At 35.8% G+C, this 21,621-nt stretch overlaps 1 protein-coding gene across 2 annotated transcripts in view; it reads left to right on the forward strand.

Moving 5' to 3' along the window:
* Positions 1–21,621, forward strand: part of PTPRO (protein tyrosine phosphatase receptor type O) — a 239,019-nt gene that overhangs the window by 128,253 nt on the left and 89,145 nt on the right. For both annotated transcript variants that reach the window (XM_078450066.2, XM_078450067.2), the window contains exons 2-4: positions 3,904–4,177; positions 18,540–18,698; positions 20,428–20,580. In XM_078450066.2, coding sequence (XP_078306192.2) covers positions 3,904–4,177; positions 18,540–18,698; positions 20,428–20,580 — 586 coding nt within the window. The remainder of the gene's footprint in view (positions 1–3,903; positions 4,178–18,539; positions 18,699–20,427; positions 20,581–21,621) is intronic.

Raw genomic sequence — 21,621 nt, forward strand, 5'->3', positions numbered from 1 at the left:
CGAACACGATTACAGAGTCCCAAAGAGTTTTGAAGTTAGTTAAATGGATGTTTATAGAACCTCTATAGTTTAACGGTCGTTGAGGGATTCAGCACTTAACTAAAACACCAGAACCTTTGAAGTACAACCAATATTTATTGAGTTCATTCTATTAGCATTTTTATAAAAGCCATTTAATTCTTAATACAATCCCATGAGTTATAGGAATCACCCCTGTTTTACAGATTAAGAAGATGAAGTTAAGAGATCTTGTTTCCCTGTGTTCTCAGATAATAGGCTGCAGCAAAGGAATAGAAACTCAAACCTTCTGATTCCAAGTCTATTGCTGTGTTCTTAAGCAGATTATTTAACCTCTCTGAGTAAAATAGGGAAAATGACACTTATTTCTAAAGATTGTTGTAATAAAAAAAAAACAAAAAACATAAAATGCCAAGTGCAAAGCCTGATCCAGAATAGGGGATCAGTACATAACAGTTGCTGTGTTTATCAGAGATGTTCCTAAGACGTCTGACTACAACATCTCTGAGGCCAGTTCTCTTCCTTGTCCCACATTCTAGGCACTCATCCTGCATTTTCCTGCTCTTTAGTGCTGCCCACTCTGTCTCCAGTAGCTTCTGTTCCCTGGGACTGACCATTGAACAGGTCATAGGCTCCTGGGCTCCCCCTTCCTTACTGAGGCCAAGCGCCCAGGCTCCCTTTGCTGCCTCAAGCAACTTACTTCTAGTTCATGAAAGAGAAATACCAGGAGATGTAAGGATGTGTGGATCCTAAACCTTGTTCTGACATCAATTAGCTGTGTGACATTTGCACCACTGTTCTCTCAAGTGTGAAATGAGGGTGTTGGAGCGGAGAAATTTCTGTATTAAATTTTATTATGCAAAGAAAATTTCAGTAAAAATATTTTCATTGCAGAGTCAAGCAATACTATTACTCGGTTTCAAAAAAAAAAGTTTTAAATATTTCTCTATCCACCAAATAAATCCATGTTGGCCTTGCCTAAGTTTATCCATTTCTATTACTTATAAGTCTTCCTTCTTGCTGTACCCAGCAAGGATTACATGTCTGTATCATACATTCAGTATTTTCTCCTGAATATAGGTTCCAGGAAAAGCTGAAGCAAAGAGGACAGAGAAGAAATAGCATGATGACATTTCTTTAGGCTCACTGCCTAGACTCACTTGGCCTGCTGCCTTATTCTCATTAGTCCCACTGACTGAATCTGATTAGCCTACCCTGATTTATTTTTGGCAACCTGGGAGCACATGGGCCAATACTTATTTTCATGGCTGATACAATCATGCCCAAAGCTGTCATTAGATTTTGGAAGATTAGTCTCTTTCCCTGGAAGATTGCACTGTCTGTGAAGCATCATGACCCATTAGATATATGTTTCTTAAACACTTTACAAAATTGAGTCTATTTATCCCTCTTTTCATTACCTCAAAAACTTTGTTATTGGCTACTACAACATAGAGCAGGGGTCCTGGGTAGCTCAGTTGGTTACGTTTCCGACTCTTGATTTTGACTCAGATCAAGATCTCACGATTATGAGATAAGATGGTGCCCCGAGTTGGGTTCCGCACTGGGCATGGAGCCTGCTTAGAATTCTCTCTCTCCCTCTCTCTCTCTGCCCTTCTGATGCTCGTGCCCCCCCCCCCACTGCTTTCTCTCTCTGTCTCTCAAAAATAAATAAACAAAACATACAGCAAAAAACTCTTGTCATTATGAACCTGATGTTTGTAAACTTAACTGTTTTCTGAGTTGGTGAACCAGTATTTATAACCAAAAATTAATAAAAGCCAGAGTTCAGTGTTACTGGATATTCAATGCTTGGTTTAGCGTCACAGTTCCATCTGGATCACTGGCAATATGAATGCGTCCCATTTTCTAAATGTTTATTATGTTTACCAAAAGAACACAATTTTAGAAATCTGCCCATGTGTCTGAGGATGAGAGACAATATGGATAAAAGTACATTTTAAACATCAGTCCATATTGACTGTTCTATATTAGAGAGACCTGCCTACGACTGACCGGATCACAAAGCACCTAACATATGCCAGGCAGTGGTCCTAGAACTCCAGATGCAGCTAGCAATGAGACACAGCCCCTGGCCCTAGAGGATTTGGGGTCTAGTATGGTTATAATATCATAAACACAATTAAATCTACTAAATGTTAACATAGAATTAAACTTCTGTCAATGGCCAGATATTCCTTACAAATACTAGGACCTGTAAACACTAGATTTCTAAAAAATCCGAATAATAAGAAAAAACATTTTTAGGTACACTTTAACCTCATTTAGGGAGCTGATATATGTATTGTATGCATGATTTGGCTACTGACAATGTGTGAGGTACCATTAGGTTAATTCTCAGAGGCAAATGTCCACATATAATTAATGCGATCAGCAATGCTTTCATTCATTTAACAGAGACTTACCAGTTGTGTATGTGTGTCAGACTCATTGTTAGGAAAAGAAATCAAGAGGGGAAGATAAATAAATATGTGGAACAATAATGGAACTCAATTTTGGTACTTGTGTGATAAGTGCTTAAGAGCCCAAACTAGATGTGTGGCCTGGGGCAAGTGACTTCATCCTTCTGAGCCTCAGTTTCCTTAACTACAAACTGAGATTGAAAAATAATACCTATGTCATGAGGTCATTTTGAATATTAAATGAGATGATCACGTTTATAGACTACATAGCTTCATATCTGGATCCATGTAAGTCCTAAACAAGAATTAGCAGTTTTTGTGTCCCACTTTCACAGAAGAGAAATCTGAGGTTCAGAGCAGTGAAATAACTTCCTTGGACCCCACAGACCCAGAAGATAAATTAAAAACAAGGCAGCAGTGGGGCTCCAGGGTAGCTCAGTCGGTTAAGCATCCAACTCTTGATCTCAGCTCGGGTCATGATCTCACAGTTCCTGGGATGGAGCCCCACATTGGGCTCTGCAATGACAGCACGGAGCCCACGTGGGATTCTCTCTCTCCCTCCCTCTCTCTGCCTTTCCCCCATTTGGGCATGCGCTTGTGTGCACATGCACGTGCTCTCTCTCAAAATAAATAAACTTAAAAAAATAAAACAATTAAAAAATAAAAATGGAGCAGCACTGGTATAAAGTATATGAGTCTTGTTTGATATCAGAGAGCAGAAGGACTGAATCTGCCTGTGCAGTACGGGAAAGACTCAGGAAGGAATATTTAAACCAAGTACACAATGACTTTTCAAATGCTGTCCATAAACATTTATCTAGACACTTGGAGCAGTTTTCATTCCCCTAACCGCTGCCATTCCCACAGATCCCAGTGATTCTCAGTCTGGTTCCTTCTTCAAAGAGCATTTCAGCTTTTCTTATTAAAGATTGGCTAACCTTTAATGAGGAGGATTATCACAGGATTCTCAGTCCTGACTTTATTTTCAGAACTGACAGGTGAAAAGTGAGAGAGGAAATAACTGCCTTACAACATGCTTCTAGAATTTCCCTGGGACTACCACGACATTACTCCTTCCGACGTAAAATAGAGTGCTTCAAACCATATAGTTTCTCCAGAATAGCTGAAACCAAGGACTTCTCTGGAAGTTCAGTGCCAAGATGATTTTCATTCATTCATTCTTTACTCATTTCCACGATTTTTTTTGTTGTGTTTATTACACAACACAACCCATGAACTGGAAAGCAGCTTTTCAACGGAGAAGAATCAAAAGCGAAAGCCTGAGAAGATCATTAGTCATAAGAGGGTTAAATCTCTCTCTTCCTGCTTTTCCCTGAACGCTAAAACACCTGTGTGATGCTTATCACAAATACTAGTTTTATAAAAATGATCTCAGCATAATTTTATTGCCAATAATCTCAATTTGACCTTCATGTCCTTTTTTTTCTCTTCTCTCAAACAGAATGCCACAACATTCCGCGTAACTGTTCAAGATGATAATCGCATCGTTGTCTCTTTAGAAGCTTCAGATGTCACGAGTCCATCATCTGTGTATGTCGTGAAGATAACGGGGGAATCAAAAAATTACTTCTTCGAATTTGAGGAATTCAACGGCACTTTGCCTCCTCCTGTTACCTTTAAGGCTAATTATCATGGCCTTTATTACATAATCACTCTGGTAGTGGTAAATGGAAATGTGGTTACCAAGCCTTCCAGATCAATCACTGTGTTAACAAGTAAGCATCATTTGTAATATCGTCCTCTTGTGTTTCTTTTTGGGGTATATTTTCTTGGGGCTCTCACTGAAAGGAAGGCAGCCCAGAATGTCAAGATCAATCGCCTTGAAGTCAGGTGAGGTAAATTCAAAGTTCTGCTTTATATTAAGAGTACAGCTGCTTGCCAGCATTTGATAATGTTTAACTGTTCCCTTTTATTTTTAAAAACTCTGCTTTAAACTCAGTGAAATAGCATGCTTTGAGATGGAATGACAATTTTAGATTCATGATTGGGCCATGTAATTTTTTGCTATATAACTTAATAGTATGATCATAACTAAACTATTTCTTTCCAGAACACATATTCTCATATTAAGCAATCTGAGTTTTGAGACAATGAATTTATACTCGTATTTAACCTGCTCAAAATTAATTATACATTTTTAGCTGAGAGAGAGAGAGAGAAAAAAGATATCATTATTTATCAGTTTCTATTCTTGACCTCGCCCTCAAAATAGCCTTGGCTTCCACTGCCCAAGAAAAACACCAAGAAAAACAAATCATTGGCATTTTAACCTTCAGTAGCCCATGTCTTAAAGTAAAGAAGTGATGCTGATATTAGGAATTTTTAGGAGTGATTTTAACTATATGTGATTTTCACTTTACTCTCTGGAACTTTAATATCTAATCTCAAAGTAAGATACAGCTCTACTGAATATGTTGAGGTATATGTTGAAAGAAAAACTGTTATCTATAAGATGGTAGAATTTATCACTAGAGCAATTTAATGGCTCAGTGGAGTTCTTTTTGCTTATTGTTCTTTAGTGCAGATTTTCCAGTGGCTGCGATTTTTTAAATGTCAGCTACATGCAATCATTTTCGCCACAATTAAGGAAAAGAACATCGTGATATTTTTCTCTTGGGATAAAAGGAAAGAGAAACATGAGGAAGCAAGAACTCAGAATCAAGCTTGGAGACATATTTTTAATATGTCTGGCAGAAATTAATTAAAGTTTCCCTTGGCAGAGTCTCAGAATCAATATTGAATCCTAAAAATTAGGAATGGAATGGCACACACCCAAGACCTTCAAGGTTTATAGATATAATGAACAAATCTACGACCTACTAGAATTAAAGGAAGAACTTGCCTGTTCTTTAAAATACTATTTTAAACAAGCTGCAGAAAAAAGGTGAATTGAGAGTTAATAGGTATGGCAACAGATCTAAGTATACAATGGCTATAATACAATTTCTTGAAATCAGAAGTCCTGCATTATTCATCTTCACAATCTCATAAGCACCTGGCATGAATTTTATACTTAATACGTGAACAATAAATATTAATTCAATGTAGTTGAGCAAGTAACGGGAGAAAGAGCAGAGGAAAAAAAAGACTAAGACAAAGCAAAATAAAAGTGTTGCTGACCTAACATTCATGAACATGCATTCAGCCACTCAAGATCAGACAAAGCTCTAGCAGTCAGCCCTTGAGCTAACGGTTCGTAAAGACATTTGATAAGTAAGTAAATGATAAGTAGGTACATGGTAAGAGATTTCTATAATATCTCATTGATATTTTAGCATGTGCAATGAGTTCTATTCAAAATATATCTTTATTTTCCTTTGTGATTCCTTTTCCGACATGTGGGCTTGGAAGTGTGTTGAATATTCAAAAGTTTGACATTTTTCAGAAACATTTTTATTAATTTCTAGGTAAACGCTGTTGTGATCAAAAGGCATACTCTATATGATTTCAATTACTTTAAAATTGTTTCAGTTCATTTTATGGTCGCAAATATGGTCTATCTTGGGATGTATTCTGTACCCACTTGTTGGGTGAAGTTTTGATACATCTCAGGTCAACTTGGTTGCTCAAGCCTTCTACCCATACTACTTTTCTGTCTACTTGTTCTAATAATAATGGATAGTGGTGTGTGAAAGTCTCCAATTGTATCTGTGGATTTGTCTGTTTCTCCTTGCACTTCTTTTAGTTTATGCTCTGCATAATTTGAACTCTGCATGAAGTTTGACTTTATATCTTTAAACTTTTAAGATTACCATGTCTTCGTTTTTTATAATCAGGTATCACTTGACATATAAAGTTATATTAGTTTCAAGTGTACGACGTAATGATTTGATATTTGTATATACTGCAAGATCATCACAGCAAGTCCGGTTACTATTGTCACCATTGAGTCTCAGATTTTGTTTCTTGCAATAGAACTTTTAAGATTCACTCTCTTGACAACTTCCAAACATGCAGTACAATATTATTGACTATAGTCACTACATTATACGTTACATCCCATAACTTATTTATTCTATAACTGGAAGTTTGTACCTTTTGATCCCCTTCACAAATTTTGCCCACCCCACCATCATTCTGTTCTCTGCATCTGTGAGTTTTGCCTTGTTTTGTTTGTTTTTTAGATTTTCATATACATGGGATTCTGCAGTATCTGTCTTCCTCCGTCTAACTTATTTCATTTCGCAGAATATGCTCACATTCCATCCAAGTTGTTGCAAATGGCAAGAATTCACTCCTTTTTATGGCTGAGTAGTATTCCACTGCATAGGTATACACCACATCTTCTTCATCCATTCATCTGTTGATGGATGCTGAGGTTGTTTCCGTATCCTGGCTGTTATAAATAATTCCACAATGAACATAGAGATGCATATATCTTTTTGAATTACTGTTTTTGTTTTCTTTGGATAAATACCCAGAAGTGGAATTTCTGGATCTGGTAGCTCTCTGGTAGCTCTATTTTTAACTGTTTGAGAAATGTACATACTGTTTTCCATACTGGCTGCACCAGTCTACATTCCTACCAACCATGCATATTAGTTCCCTTTTCTTCACATTCTTACTAACACTTGTTATTTCTTGTCTTTTTGATAATAACCATTCTAACAGATGTGAGGTGATATCCTGTGGCGGTTTTGATTTGCATTTCCCTGATACTTAGTGATGTTGAGCATCTTTTTATGTGCCTTTTGGACACCTGTATGTCTTCTTTGGAAAAATGTCTAGTCAGATCCCAAATATTCTGATGATAACAATAATTTTATATATGTGTGTGTGTGTGTGTATATATATATATATATATATATATAACTAATTAATGTCCTTTCTTTTTATCATACTTTGATGATAACAATAATTTTATGTGTGTGTGTATGTGTGTATAACTAATTAATGTCCTTTCTTTTGATGATGAATTCCTTTAGCTTTTGCTTATCTAGAAAACTTTTTCGTTCTCCTTCAAATGTGAATGACAACCTTGCCAGATAGAGTATTCTTGGTTGGAAGTTTTTTTCCTTTCAGCACTTTGAATATATTTGTCACTCCCTTCTGGTCTATAACGTTTTTGCTGAAAAATATGCTAATAGTCTTACGGGGCTTCCCTTGTATGAAACTTCTCTTGCTACTTTTAAGATTCTCTCTTTATCTTTAACTTTTGACATTTTAATTATAATGTATCTTGAGTGCATCTCTTTGGGTTCATCTTATTTGGAACTCTCTGGGCTTTCTAGACCTGAATGTCTATTTCCTTCCTCAGGTTAAGAAAGCTTTCAGCCATTATTTTTCTAATATGTTTCCTGCCTCTTTCTATCTTCTCATTCTGGGACTTCTAGAATGCAAATGTTATTCTATTTGATGCAGTCCTACAGGTCCCTTAAACCGCCTTCATTTTTTTTTTATTGTTTTTTTTTTCTTCTGTTTCTCTGTTTGGGTGAGTTCCACTGCTGTGTTTTCTACTGATCCTTTCTTCCATTTCATCTAGTTTGCTGTTGAATACTTGTGGTGTATTTTTCAGTTCAGTTCTTGCCTTCTTCAGCTCTGTGACTACTGTTTGGTAATTTCTTATATTTTTATGTCTTTTGTTGAAATTTTCACTGTTCATTCATCCTTTTGAGTCCAGTGAACATCTCCATGATGGCTACTTTGAACCTTTTATCAGGTAAATTACTTGTCATTCATTAAGGGTTTTTTTCCTGGGGTTTTATTTTATTCTTTTGTTTGGAACATATTTCTCTGTTTCCTCATTTTGCTTGACTCTCTGTATTTGTATCTATGTATTAGGTAAAACAACTGTCTCTCCCAGTCTTGAAGGAGTGGCCTTATGTCAGGAGAAGAACATTATCATTCAACCTTGCCCTAGCTCTTGGTTGACTCTTGAACCTTTGTGATCAACTAAGCAGCTTGATTTATTCTTGTTGCATCCCAGTTGGATGCTAAGGGGAGTGCTAAGATTTGTCAGTGGAGATCCCGGTGGGAGTGCTAAGATTTGTCAGTGTTCCAAAGGGAGGGATCTCAGTAAACACTTAGTTTCAGGCTGATTGGAAGCCATGCTCTCAGGCAGAAGCTTTTAAGGTAAGCAAGTATGTAAAGTCCTGAGGCACCACAACTGTAAACCCTGTTGACTTCCAAACCAGTTGATCTGGAAGAGTCCCCTGGACAACTGTTGTAAAAATCAGAGCTCCAGACAGGTATACAAGCTCCTTTCTGGGAAGTACTAGCAAGCTGTAGCAAGACTTAGAAAGATTACAAAAATGGAATTGCCTGACCTAAGTTCCCTGCGCAGTCTGTAGATGTGTGGCAAACTTGAAGACTGCCCTTCAGGCTGAAGCTCCAGGACAACTAAATAAACCTTTGTCACAGACACACCGGTGGTATGTTTCAGTCTACTGCCTGTGCAGTGCCCTCAGGATGGGAGCCTGCCAACAACTGCCTCTCCAGTTGTTACAGTTCTGTGGGGCCCAGGGACAGAAATCCCCAAGCCACCAGAGCCGGCTGATCAAGGAACACCCCCTTCGTGGACTGTATGGGTTTTAGGGAGGCAGTGGGAGAGCACAGGACTGAGACACAAGCACCAGCTCTAATAAGGCATGACATTTTTTTCTATATGCAATGGCCATCTTTATCCCAAGAAATATGCTTGGTGTTGAAGTTGATTTTGTCTGCTATTACTATAGATATTTTAGCTTTCTTCTGTTAAGTCTTTTCATGGTATACTTTTTTTATCCTTTTATTTTCAACCTACTTATGTCTTTATATGTAAATGGGTTTCTTAGCATTGTACTTTTTTTTTCCAATCTGAAAATGTCTGAATTTTAAGCAGAGTGTTTAGACCAGCAGTATCCAATAAAAATAGGATGTTAATCATATATGTATATTAAATTTGGGGTAGACACATTAAAAATTTTTCTGAAAAGGTGAAATTAATTTTAATAACATTTTAATTAATATTAATCCACTCCATTTAAAATATTACTATTTCAGTATATAATCAATATAAAAGTTTACATATAACTTTTAAGGATAAGTTTACTAAAATTAAATAAAGCTTAAATTCAGCTTCTCAGTTGTACTAGCCTCATGTCAAGTGGTCAGTAGTGTATGTGGCTAGTGGGTACCAATTTTGACAGTGCTCGCTTAGAGCATTTATACTTAACATAAGTATTTATATTGTTGGATTTAATTTTAATCTACCATATTGCCAGACTGTTAGTGTGGGAGATTGAGGCAAGCTGGGTTTAAGGTATTGTCACTTTCAGTTCATCACAGATTTCAAATTTTTCCAGTGTTTTCTGCCAGCAGTGGATGAGTATATTTCTCAGTGCTCCAATTCTACCCTCAGTATCGATAAGTCCTGAACACCCACACCACTGGTCTCCATGATTTTGCCCCTCTTCTCACAATGGATCGCTGTTGCTTTTTACTAGTGCTAAATTTTTGGTGAGCATAAGGGAGGTTTTTAGTTCTCCTGATCCAGCCTCAGGCTTAGGCAGATCCTGTGATCCTGCTGGGAAATTGTCAGCATTCCTACCCCTCATTATACACTGACAGCTAGTCTACTTGGGTTGGAATTTCTGTGTTTTCCCCAGTAGTAGTAGAATTCTACTTTGTATGAGTGCATGATCATAGGTCCAAGGGAGATTCTGCCCCTGTCCCAGGAACAGACTCTTTCACTTCTATCCATCCCTCAGAAGGGGGTATCTTTGCCTGAGAACTTGAACAGAAAGTTGTTTCTGTCCTTCCCCAGTGCCTTAAGGCTTCTGCTTTGTATTCAGGAAAGATCCAGGGAATTGAGTAAGGTTTCAATGTGATCTATTAGTGGAGCAAATTATCAACTGCATACCTGTGCCACCCCAACCCCCTGGGGGGAGGGGAGGCTCTTACCCTCAATATTCTCCTGAGCACCTGATTAAAGCCCACAATAAGAGCTAGAAAGAGAGTGTGGACTCTACTTGTGTCTGGGCCTCCCAATCATTTGAAACTAGCGCTGTCCTAGAACTTTTAGGTGGTGGAAATATTCTATATCTGCATTGTCTAGTACAGTAGCCACTGATTTTGAATTTTATTTAATTTTGATTCATTCTGAGTCTGATTAAAATAGCCACAGGTGGCTAATAACTATTCTTTTGGACAGAGCAGTTCTAAACTGTCATTGGAAACACACTCAGCCCTTATGAATTCATTAAGATCTCAGTTGCTGTCTTCTTTCCTGCTTTAATGGGGCCCTTCCTCTTCCTGCCATGCTCTACTACAGGTGAGAAAGTCCCTCCTGTCTGCAGGGGGCTTGCCATTCCTGAGTATTTAGTTCATTCGATTGCCTGGCAACCTCACTTCCCTGATAGGTTCAAGAAAAGTTATGATCTCGTGGATTATTTCGCTTTTTCTTCTTGTTGGGGGTTGAGTGTGACATTGACTTGTAGCTTTCTACATCCTAAGTGGAAGAGGAAATTTGCATTGATTTCTAAAGAGCAAAAATTAATTAGTGATGGTTTCTTATCTCTCATCTTCTCATTTTTAAAGACTCAGTTACATCCCCCCAGATTTTAAAAGGGATAATAAGTTCAGAATATAAGAACTGGGAATTAAGGCACAAATATTAAGGCACAAAGGCGACATTTGGTTTCAGCTTCCTCCTTTAAAAAAAAAGTGGGAATTAAAGTACATGATGACTAAGATTAGTTTTGAGCTCTAAAATTACCATTATTTGTCAGTTAATGATGTGTTTTTTGCCATCTTTATTTTTATAACAAGCAGTTCTTTTTAAAGTTTAGGAAGCATGCATAGTATCTGCTCAAGGAGTTGACACATTGTTTTTGAGAATAAAAGGGTATATTTGTTGCAGTCATTTGTTGTGTGTTAGATGCTTGTCTTGATGAAATAAGCAATGACAAAGCAACTGGCCTTGGGACAGTCCCTTGCTACTTGTCTATAGCTGTTCTGAGTCTGACGCTCTTAGAGAAAGCTGAGAAACATGGCAAAAAAAAAATCAGCACAAAGAAGTCAGTTGGCCATTTCAAAGGAATTTTACAACCCTTAGGCTCTGACATCTGGTTAATATTTAATTGATTGAGAACCTTCAGTATATTGTCTGCACTTTAGAGAGAAGTTGCTTCTCAATAGATACATTAATACATGACAACAATTGCTTAAAAATTGGGGAATTGTTATTTGTATCCCCCTGTCTCATGGGTTAGCAAAATCTGAAAGAGAGTAGTTGTAAACATTGCCAAACACTTTAGAGACACTCTTCAAATATAATATTTATAATATATTCTACAAATATAAACATATATCCATACATTATACAAATATAATGTATTATAAATAAAAATAATGCATGAGTTTTTATTTTATTTACTGTGCACATTCTGTATGTCACATCCTATGTTCTAGAAAAATAAAGATAAATAAATACCCACACTGAAAGATGGTATACTGTAATGTGAAAAACAGACAAACCATTACAAAAATATAAATGCTGTAAGAGATTTATGTGAGAGAGACTGCCCAGCTCTCCTAGGAAACATTGGGAAGGCACCTTAAAAGAAACACATATTGAAAATTTAAGGAAAATTTGCTAAATGAATAAAGAATGTAAAGCGTTACAACAGAATCAAGGGAAGCATGTTTGCAAAGAATGGAGGCTTGCATAGCATGACCCACTTGTAAATTACAAGGAGTTATGATGGCAAGCATCCATGGTTCCAGAAAATGATGGGAAAAGAGGCTAGAAAACTTGAGAAGAACCTTGACTACCTTACAAAGGAGTGTAGACTTTATATGAGAGATGAGGAATGGTGACAGATGCAAAGACATGACATAGTAAGATCTGATTGGGGAAAGCTTATTATACCAGAGCGGCAAGTCATAGAATCCTGAATCGTGTGTTGGAATGGGCAAATTGTCAAGCAGGTAATTTGAGTAGTGGTTCAAAGTATGAACTTTAAAGCAAGTAAAGAAATCTAGAAACCATATGTGTAGCATTAGATAGGTTGTTATTTTCTTTAAGTCTTAGTTTCTAAATCTGTAATCTGTCCCAGTGGTTGGGGTTTCTGTAGAGACTTATATAATAATTATTTTGTTTTTTTGTTGTGGTTGTTGCAGTTATTCAACTCTGTTGTTGCAGCACAAAAGCAGCCATAGGCAGTATATAAGCAAGCAAGCATGGTTGTGTTCCAGCAAAACTTTATTTAAAGACACCAAAATTTTAATTTCATGTAATTTTGATGTGTCATGAAAAATTATTCTTCTGTTAATTTTTGTCAACTATTTAAAAATGTAAAGGCCATTCCTACCTCACAAGTCATATAAAAACAAGTGGCAGGCCAGATTTGTCTTGGGGGCCGTACGTTTGCTGATTTGGGAGAGGGTGCTGTAAAACAATGTCAATATTTTGTAATGTGAGAAATGTTAAAATAAACTCCTTAACAAAATGTGTAGCACTTAATATAAGATCAATAAATACAAACAATACCAATGTCATTAAATAGAAAATTACTTAAGGCGTTGGAAGCAAAAGAGAGTCAACACAGATTAGGCAGGGCAGAGGCAGTGAGGTAGAAGTAACTGGTTTAAGGCAGAGATTCTGACAAAAGTGAGAGCACCAGGTAGCCTGCAGGCTTAAAGATTTTGAGCAGAAACAAGTAGAAAAAATTAAGATGAGATTTGAGGCAGGGAGAATAGTTTGGAAAGCTTTTGAAATATTCTGGGAAAGAAATGGTGAAGACTTGAACTAAGCTTATGGGTGTGTTGGGAGCCATGACTCTTGGACCACAGGAGGCTGCTGCCGCCAGCTCACCTCAGTAGCCTGTTTGAATAAAGCTGAGATGTCAGGTTAGGTTCCAAATCACCATCTAAATGTTTATTTTTGAGACGGGGGGTAGGGACAGAGAGAAAGGGAAACAGAGGATCAGAGCCCGACACGGGGCACAAACTGATGAACCATGAGATCACGACATGAGCCAAAGCCAGACACTTAACCAACTGAGCCGCCCAGGTGCCCCTCCAGATCACCATCTAAACATAAGTTAGGAACTCTGGCCTGGGACCTGGGAACAGTCTTTTTTTTTTTTTTCTCCATCAGAAGCGAGGGTCTAGTCACAGGTTTCTTTCCCTCAAGAGGAATGTGTTAGAACAGGTAGATTCTTAGATTGATCACATCAAAAGCAAGGATACTGGTCACTGACCCAACAGCTCTTTTAGTTTTAATCCATAAAAACAGAGCAATCTCAGAAAGAAGCACCTCTTAGCACTTAGCAGTTACCCATAAGCACAGGGTTAATTCCACTTTCTTGAAAATAGTATTCGCCCCACATTTGTTTTGTTTCTTCATCATCTATCTAAGATAGTCACCTACAGAACTTTAAGAAACTTCTTATTCATGATTGTCATGAATGATTCAAAGGTAATTAAGGAACACAAAACAGTCTTCAATTTAAACATCAGATTTTATTATGGGGACACCTAATGAGAAAAAAATAATCATATTAAATGTCATTAAAATTTTTTTGATTAAAAGAAAAAATGGGCATTTAATGTTAGGATTTCTAGAAAAAATAATGCAGTAAATACATGCTTGTGATGCACTCTTTACTCCTACCACAAAGCAAAAAGAAAACCATAAGTACTTTGGTAGCCTCAAAAATAAGTTAGTTGTCTCTAAGAATAACACAACAGAAACTCCAAGCAAGGAGGTGCACTGAAGCCCTGGGGCCTCTGTGCTCTATATTTGAAAGAAGACAGCCCTGATCTTGGGCTCCAATAGAATATGGATTGAAATTCTTCATACTAGATGGGCACTGAGCTAGGCTTTCTGCTTGGAGCAGAGATCCTTTCTGCCTGTGACACAATTATAGATGGAGGCCTTGAGATGCAAGGAACACACACAGTCAGTTTTACTATCAAGGACCAAGCTAGTTATCCTCTAATTTGGAATGAATTTGTGATAGCCACTCTATCTCCCACAATATGAAGAATTTCAGGTAACATCGTATGCTCTGTTTCTAGACTAGGGGATGTGGTGAGCTGAAAGAAAGCTATGGCTAAACTGCCTCAACAGCAGGAAACAAGAAATGGGACAAAAAGAAAACAAAAAATTAGCCTAGGGCCTGCATTTCAAAACACACAAAGAAATGTCTGCTAAAAAAGATCAAAACAACAACTCTAACATTGCAAATTATATTTTATATAGCAATCTGACAACAAACGTACAGTATGCTATGATGTTCAAAGAAATAAATATAAGAATTGCATCAATTTAAAGGGATTAAAAAATTATGAAGCAAAGATTGGCAGAAATTAAACAAAAATATCAAAAAAGCATAAAATAAATGTTTTAGAAATTAAAAATACACTTATTTAATTTAATATTTAATTGGTTAGATGAGACAAAATTATCTGAATGCATCAAATTTAAATTTAATTGAAAAACTTCAGTAGATAGGATAAATTCTATACTGATAACAGTTAAATAGCTAGTAAACAAAGATAATACTGTGTGATTGCTTTATAATTATAATTGCCTTACAATTCTCAGGTAGGAAGGTGGGAGAGGCTTTAAGAGGTTAAGAGTTCAAGAAAAAGAGAATGGAGGAAATGATGGGCACAATATTTCAAGAGTTGATTATGAAAACTTCCAAGACTTGAAGAGTGACATCAATCTGTAGATGGACAAAGCATTCCAAATACCTGGTAGCGTAATTCAAAAATAAGACAACATCTAAATATGTGATGGTGAAACTGCAGATTCCCAAGAATAAATAAAAAGCTTAGAACCTACCAAAGGAAAACCAGTATCGTAGCTACAAAGGAAAACTGACAGAAGTTTTCTCTTGCACAGTAATTGATTAAAGAAACAATGGAGCAATAGCTTAAAAGTAGTGAGAGGAAATCTTGTAATTTTATGCCCAGCTAAACTACATCAAGAATGAAGATAAGGAACCTGTCCAGAATACAAAGTCTAGGAGAATTTAACACTTAGACTCTAACTTAAATAACTATTAAATGTGTTTTAACAAGGAAGATAAATCTAGAAGGAAGGCACAGGACACACACAAAAAAACAAAACAAAACAAAAAAAAACCTGTGGGAATGTGGAATACAACAAAAGTTGTATTACAAATTAGCAGAAGAATATGGAAAAAGAATCCATGAAACAGGCAAAAGAACCAATTTTACGAAAAGAAAAGCTGAATGACTAACATTAGAAAAGATAATTAACCTCTTTCATGAATTAAAAGAAACAAACTTTCACATGGCAAATTTCATGTGGCAAAAATTAAAAAGGCTGATATGAGCAAGTGCTGGATAAGAATATGGAAAAAGAGGGACTATCATACACTGCTCATTGAAATGTAAATTGACAGAAAGTTAGAACACTATTTTTACAATAGCTCATACAATTGAAGATGTGCATACCATACTATCCAGGATTTCCAGCTTCCAGAAACATGTCCCAAGATTATTGCAGCATTATTTGCAAAAGTGAATGACTGAAAGCGATCTAACAAAATAACAGATAAACAGTATAGTGTGTATAATTCTAAAGTGAACACTAAAATAAACTTCCTAGAAATACTCGAATCAAGATGGACAGCTCAAAAGCAGTGATAGGTAATAGAAGTAAGCTTCAGAATGATTCATATAATATGAGACCGTTAACATACTTTAAAACACGTAAAATAACATTTCACATGGATGTCGTACACATATAAATATAAAAATAAAAACACATCAGAAGATAACCACCAGATTCAGAGTAATAATTGACTTCTGGCCATTGTAGGAAGGCAAATAGGATCTGAGTAAGTTATATGAGGGAGTTGCAAATATATTTTGTAATGCTAAACTTCTGGAACAATAAAAAGATTGAGGACAAAAAAGTTATAAACAAGCAAAAGTAATAAATGATACACATATTCTAACAATTCTATTTCTTTATCTAGTCCAGCCTGGTCCCCAAGGCAAGAAATGGAAGTGTAAAGAGGAAGGAATATTGAATTAGATCAGAATTTAACCTTGCCATCACTGAAAAACACATAATAACAGCTCTGGTTTATAGCACACCCCTAATCGCAAAAAAGAAAAAGAATGAGGGAAGAAACTGGAGAGACAGTAAAACATTTTTAGAGAATGCACTTGAGTGCTATTGAAAATAGTAATTCTTGGATTGAATTTGCCTCTGTAATGCCTGGGCTTGCAGTTTAGAATTTATAGCTGACCTGGGTCACTTAGGTTGAAGCTCAGAGACCTATAAGAAGAGAACATGCAAATAGGCATTTTTAAAAATTCGTTTAGTTTAAATTTAAGTAACTTGCAGCAGAAAAAAAAATATCACAAAATAAAATACCCATGCTGTAATCCTCATCTATCTCTTGAATTTCAAAGTTGGGCTGTGGCTTTGATGTGCATACTCCATGCCACAGGGAATGAAAGATTGGGTGGGCCTCTCACTTTTCCATAGACAGAACCCTGGTGAGGGTGGGAAACAGGACTCCAGGCCTGGAAGAGTCCGTGCTCAGTGGCTGCTTTTTGTTGTTAGCTTTCATTTTGGTTCTCTTAGATCCAGAGGCAGTAGGTGGATTTGGTAGACTCCCTGGGTTAGTAAAGGGACTGGGTTGAAAGAAAGACCTTCAAATAGTTCAAAACTTCTTTGGGATTAATCAAAGAGCAATACTCAAGAGTCTTCAGGGGTTGGTTGGTGGGTTTGCTAACATGACAAAGTGAATTCACTCTGTAATTGTTACCTTTAAGCAGGAAGACTCAGGACACATCAAAGATAAAATAGAAACATTTTAACCAGAAAATAAAGCATTTAGTCTACAGGGACATGATCACAATATATACCCTAATATGAAGGCCCTTCCTGACTTTTTGATAGTTTGGCTTGGTTTTTTAAGAAAACTCCAGGAAAAATCAAAGCTTTAACATGTTGCTTCAATCCTTCCTGGATCTCTTTAATCAGAAGAAAAAGCTAAAATAGATTATGATCCTGGAGGGCAAAATGAAAAATATTTTTTTTCATTGGTTGAGACAAAGTAGATTGAAACAAGGTAGGTACTTGATAATTGTGGAATAAGTTAAATTAAGTTTTGCTGTCCTATGGTATCAAAATTGAAAATTTCAAAGTGTAAAATTTAAAGTAAGGATATTGCTTCCCTTTGGACTATAGATGATTTCCAAGAATTGCTAATGATAACACTTTGAATCAAATTTATTTTTTTCTGTAATACAATAGTTGACTCCAAACTAAGTTATTTAAAAGATTTTCTCAAATAAAATGAATTCAAGTAAAACTTATCCAATAACACCATAAGAGGGGCGCAGGAGTTCAATTATTTTACAAGATTTTTGCTGAAGAATGGGTTATGGAGGAGATGCACACATACATTAAATTGCAGTTTTAAAAAATGAGTATTTAAAAAGTTTGTAATGAATTAATAAGTCAAGCGAAATATAAATGAACATTTTTTCAAACTTCTGCAGGAAGAGGGGTTTGATAAACACCATAAATTATGATTCTCACAACCTAGGATGGTTTACATTCTTATACTTAATATAGAAAAATAAGTAGTAACTTCACACACAAAAATAAAAGATGACATAAACATTTATCCTTGGTCAGGGCCAAATGTATTTTCTGCTGCAGGTCTGTTTTTAATATCAAGTTTTCTTGGCTTGGAAAAAAGAAAAATGAACTAGGAATTTGAAGACATTGGCTCTGCCACATACTTAAGTTGCTTTTAACAAATAATTTAAAGTCTCTGAATCATCATCATTGTTTTTATCGGTTGAATGGCAGTATTTACATTTGCTCATCTTAGATCTCAGGGTTGTTGCAAAGGCAAGTGGAAAAATGAATATGAAAGTTCTTTGAAAGGCACAAAACACCTTCTAAATGTATTCTGTTAGTTACTGCTAAGTAGACCAGTCAGCTCATAAGTATGCAGCAGTTTAATGCTCATGGATAATAAAAGTATATAAGGTTTTGATAGGCATAATTTTTGGTACTTTCAAGTACTGATAATGATTTTTGTCCCTTTTCCTCCACTTCCCCTTTCTCCATGTACTTCCCTTCTGCAGAACCCCTACCTGTAACCAGTGTTTCAATATATGACTATAAACCTTCTCCTGAAACAGGAGTCCTGTTTGAAATTCATTATCCAGAAAAATATAATGTTTTCACAAGAGTAAACATAAGCTACTGGGAAGGTAAAGACTTCCGAACAATGCTATATAAAGGTAAGAGGCAAAAGGAAGAGTGTTGAATGATAACGATTCCTTTTTACATGATGTTTGCCAAAAGGTCTTCTCTCTTGCTCTAAAGAGGTCTCAGGATTCACTATGTGACCATGAAAGAACCATTACAAAGAAGTATTAATTAATGAAAATCTTGTCGTCATGAATCTTAGAACATCTGGTTTGCTAGAGTCACGTGCAATGCATAAGCATAAGAAATACTCAAATTAGTACCACTTTATATGTGCAGCATGTCTGGTACAAGAAATAAATTAAAACTTAAGCTTCGAAACACGTCACCCTACCACTTCCTTCCAGGTGTGTTAGAAGGGCATTTCTAGAACTAAGAAGCTAGAAAGTCACCTTCCACCAAGTTTCACTTGGAGGTGGTCCAAGACTATTCTCAAAGGCAAATGATAATGCTTTTTTGTACCCTTGGATGTATTTTTTATCTGTATGACCAGCTAAATGATTTCATGCATTAAAATACAAAAATTGGTTTCATTGTTTGTACTGTCTTGATGGGAAAAGAGAAAGACAATCCTATGGGAATCAATCTCAAAAAAAACTGCTCAACTTCTCTGAGTAGACTCTTAGAGGAGGATAGAGAAGGAAGGGTGGAAGGGGAGCATTCAGCTCCATTGGGAGTGAATTGGGAAGGAAAGGAACCTAGAACTCTCAGGATACGACATGTAACTTTCTCTGTTGGCTGGTTGTAAATGGAAACATGTATTAGGGAGGTGGAAAATGGGTCCCAAACTACACAGGGCATGATATCCAGAAAAGCGTCCTTTTGACTTGTTGCTTTTACAAACTCGTTTCTTCCATGGATATTTTTATGAGACATTGTTTAAAACACATGCATCGATTTTATAGTTTTTGAAACTTTAAAAAATGAAATAAATATAATCATGAACTCCACAAATTAATCACATTTTTTATTTTCCATGAGAACAGAGTATCTGCAAAATAATAAACGGGACCTTATTTGCTTAGTGATTGCTTGCAAATCCAAGTTCATGAATGACTGAGATGCAGTCTGTGGAATTTTTGTTGAGTTTAAAGCCAGCAGTTTTAAAATAAGTTAATTAATATGCTGTCCTTTTTAAGTTAATTAATTGTTTAAACTATTTTTGGCTTTTAGTTCAATAAGTGATATTTTTAGTTTCTTTCCCATGTTTCTTTCTGATTTGGATTGGAATCTTAAATTTATTATTTTCCTAATGTTTTCCAAATGAAATCCAGATTTGTATTTTCTTCTGTTTTTGATCAAGTGCTGTCTGCCAACTCGCAGATAAACCATTCTACTTTAAGAATGGGCCAGTTTTTACAAGTGAGCCTAGTGAAAACATGTCTTATAAAATTATTTTTTCCTAAGTCATAAAGTGGCAAACTATCTTTGATTTTTATCATAAAGTAAATGGCTAGCATAAACCTAATCTCGATAATTTCTATATACTATTTTCTCCATTTAATGCACCAAATGTCCCTGCAATAAAAATTTAATTCCAATTGTATCCAATTCTTGTGGAAAAAGCTTTTCAGGATTTGGGACCGAAAGATCCAAATTTTCACCTCTAACCTTATGCCAAGTTTGTATTACTGACCATGCCAGAAGTTGAAGGGGATATTATTTTATGGCAATTTAATTATGATTGTTTAGAACTTCCTAAACAGACGTGGCATTTAGGAGACCAGAATTGTAATATAATTGATTTTTTTTTCTTCTCAGATTTCTTTAAGGGAAAAACAGTATTTAATCACTGGCTGCCAGGAATATGTTATAGTAATATCACTTTTCAGCTGGTATCTGAGGCAACTTTTAATAAAAGTACTCTTGTGGAGTACAGTGGAGTCAGTCATGAACCCAAACAACATAGAACTGGTAAGTCTTCTGAAGAATCAAATTTAGTGAAAAAACAATTAAGTTATATGTTTGTTGCATATAAATATTCTATCATTCTAAGAAAAATTCTGTTCCAGAGCTAAGAAATGAGATACATATATATTTGTAATAGTATTAAACAAATTCTCTATCAGTGTAAGAGGTGCTGAGTAAAATATCCAAAAAAAAAAAATCTAAAATATATCAATGTAATCATAGACTTACAATCTTGGTTTGGAAAATAGTACATGATACGACTAAAAGTTACAATTAAGTGACTTAACATGACCAAGTAGACATCCATTATTCTATAACCTGGTAAAATGCTCATATGGCAGATAAACAGATAAGAGATGTTCTAGTACAGAATATCAGATTATTCAAGGAAAATATTGGGATTCATATGTATCTAAAACTTGGAGTGTTTAATTTTAGTAGCATCACTAATACGAAGCACAGTTATGGGATGGATGGATGGATGGACATAAATACGCACATACTCAATGCCTGTCACCAATTCTAATATAGTTGACATTACCTGTGCCTAATGACATTACCTTTGCCTAAATTACTCATTACGAATGTTGGAGATGCCTTTCATATGAACGTTGGGAATGGATTGTAATAGATCACCCCTGAGGTCCTGCCAATCTGAATTCTAAGATGCTATGATTTTCATTAATTAGACCAAGACAAAGAAACTATTTCAGCTAAATAAGTTATTCACCTCAATACACTTACAAATAAGAGTCTATTTGTATTTTTAATTATTCAGTTACAATACACTTACAAATAAAACACTTACAAATAAGAGTCTATTTGTATTTTTAATTATTCAGTTCAACTAAGGAAACATCACCAATTGAGTGACTTCTACCTGGAAGTTGTTCTAAGTATGAGAGATGAAGACAAAATCTGGTGAGATAGGTTCCCTGTCCTCAAAAAATGGTAGAGGTACAATACAAATGGCAATCATACATGGCAGAAGGTGATAAATGTCATAAGAGGTGCAAAGTTATATAACTGCACAGAGGAGGGAAA

The sequence above is a fragment of the Panthera onca genome, chromosome B4 (assembly GCF_046562875.1).
Source record: "Panthera onca isolate mPanOnc1 chromosome B4, mPanOnc1 haplotype 2, whole genome shotgun sequence".
NCBI classification, from domain to species: domain Eukaryota; kingdom Metazoa; phylum Chordata; class Mammalia; order Carnivora; family Felidae; genus Panthera; species Panthera onca.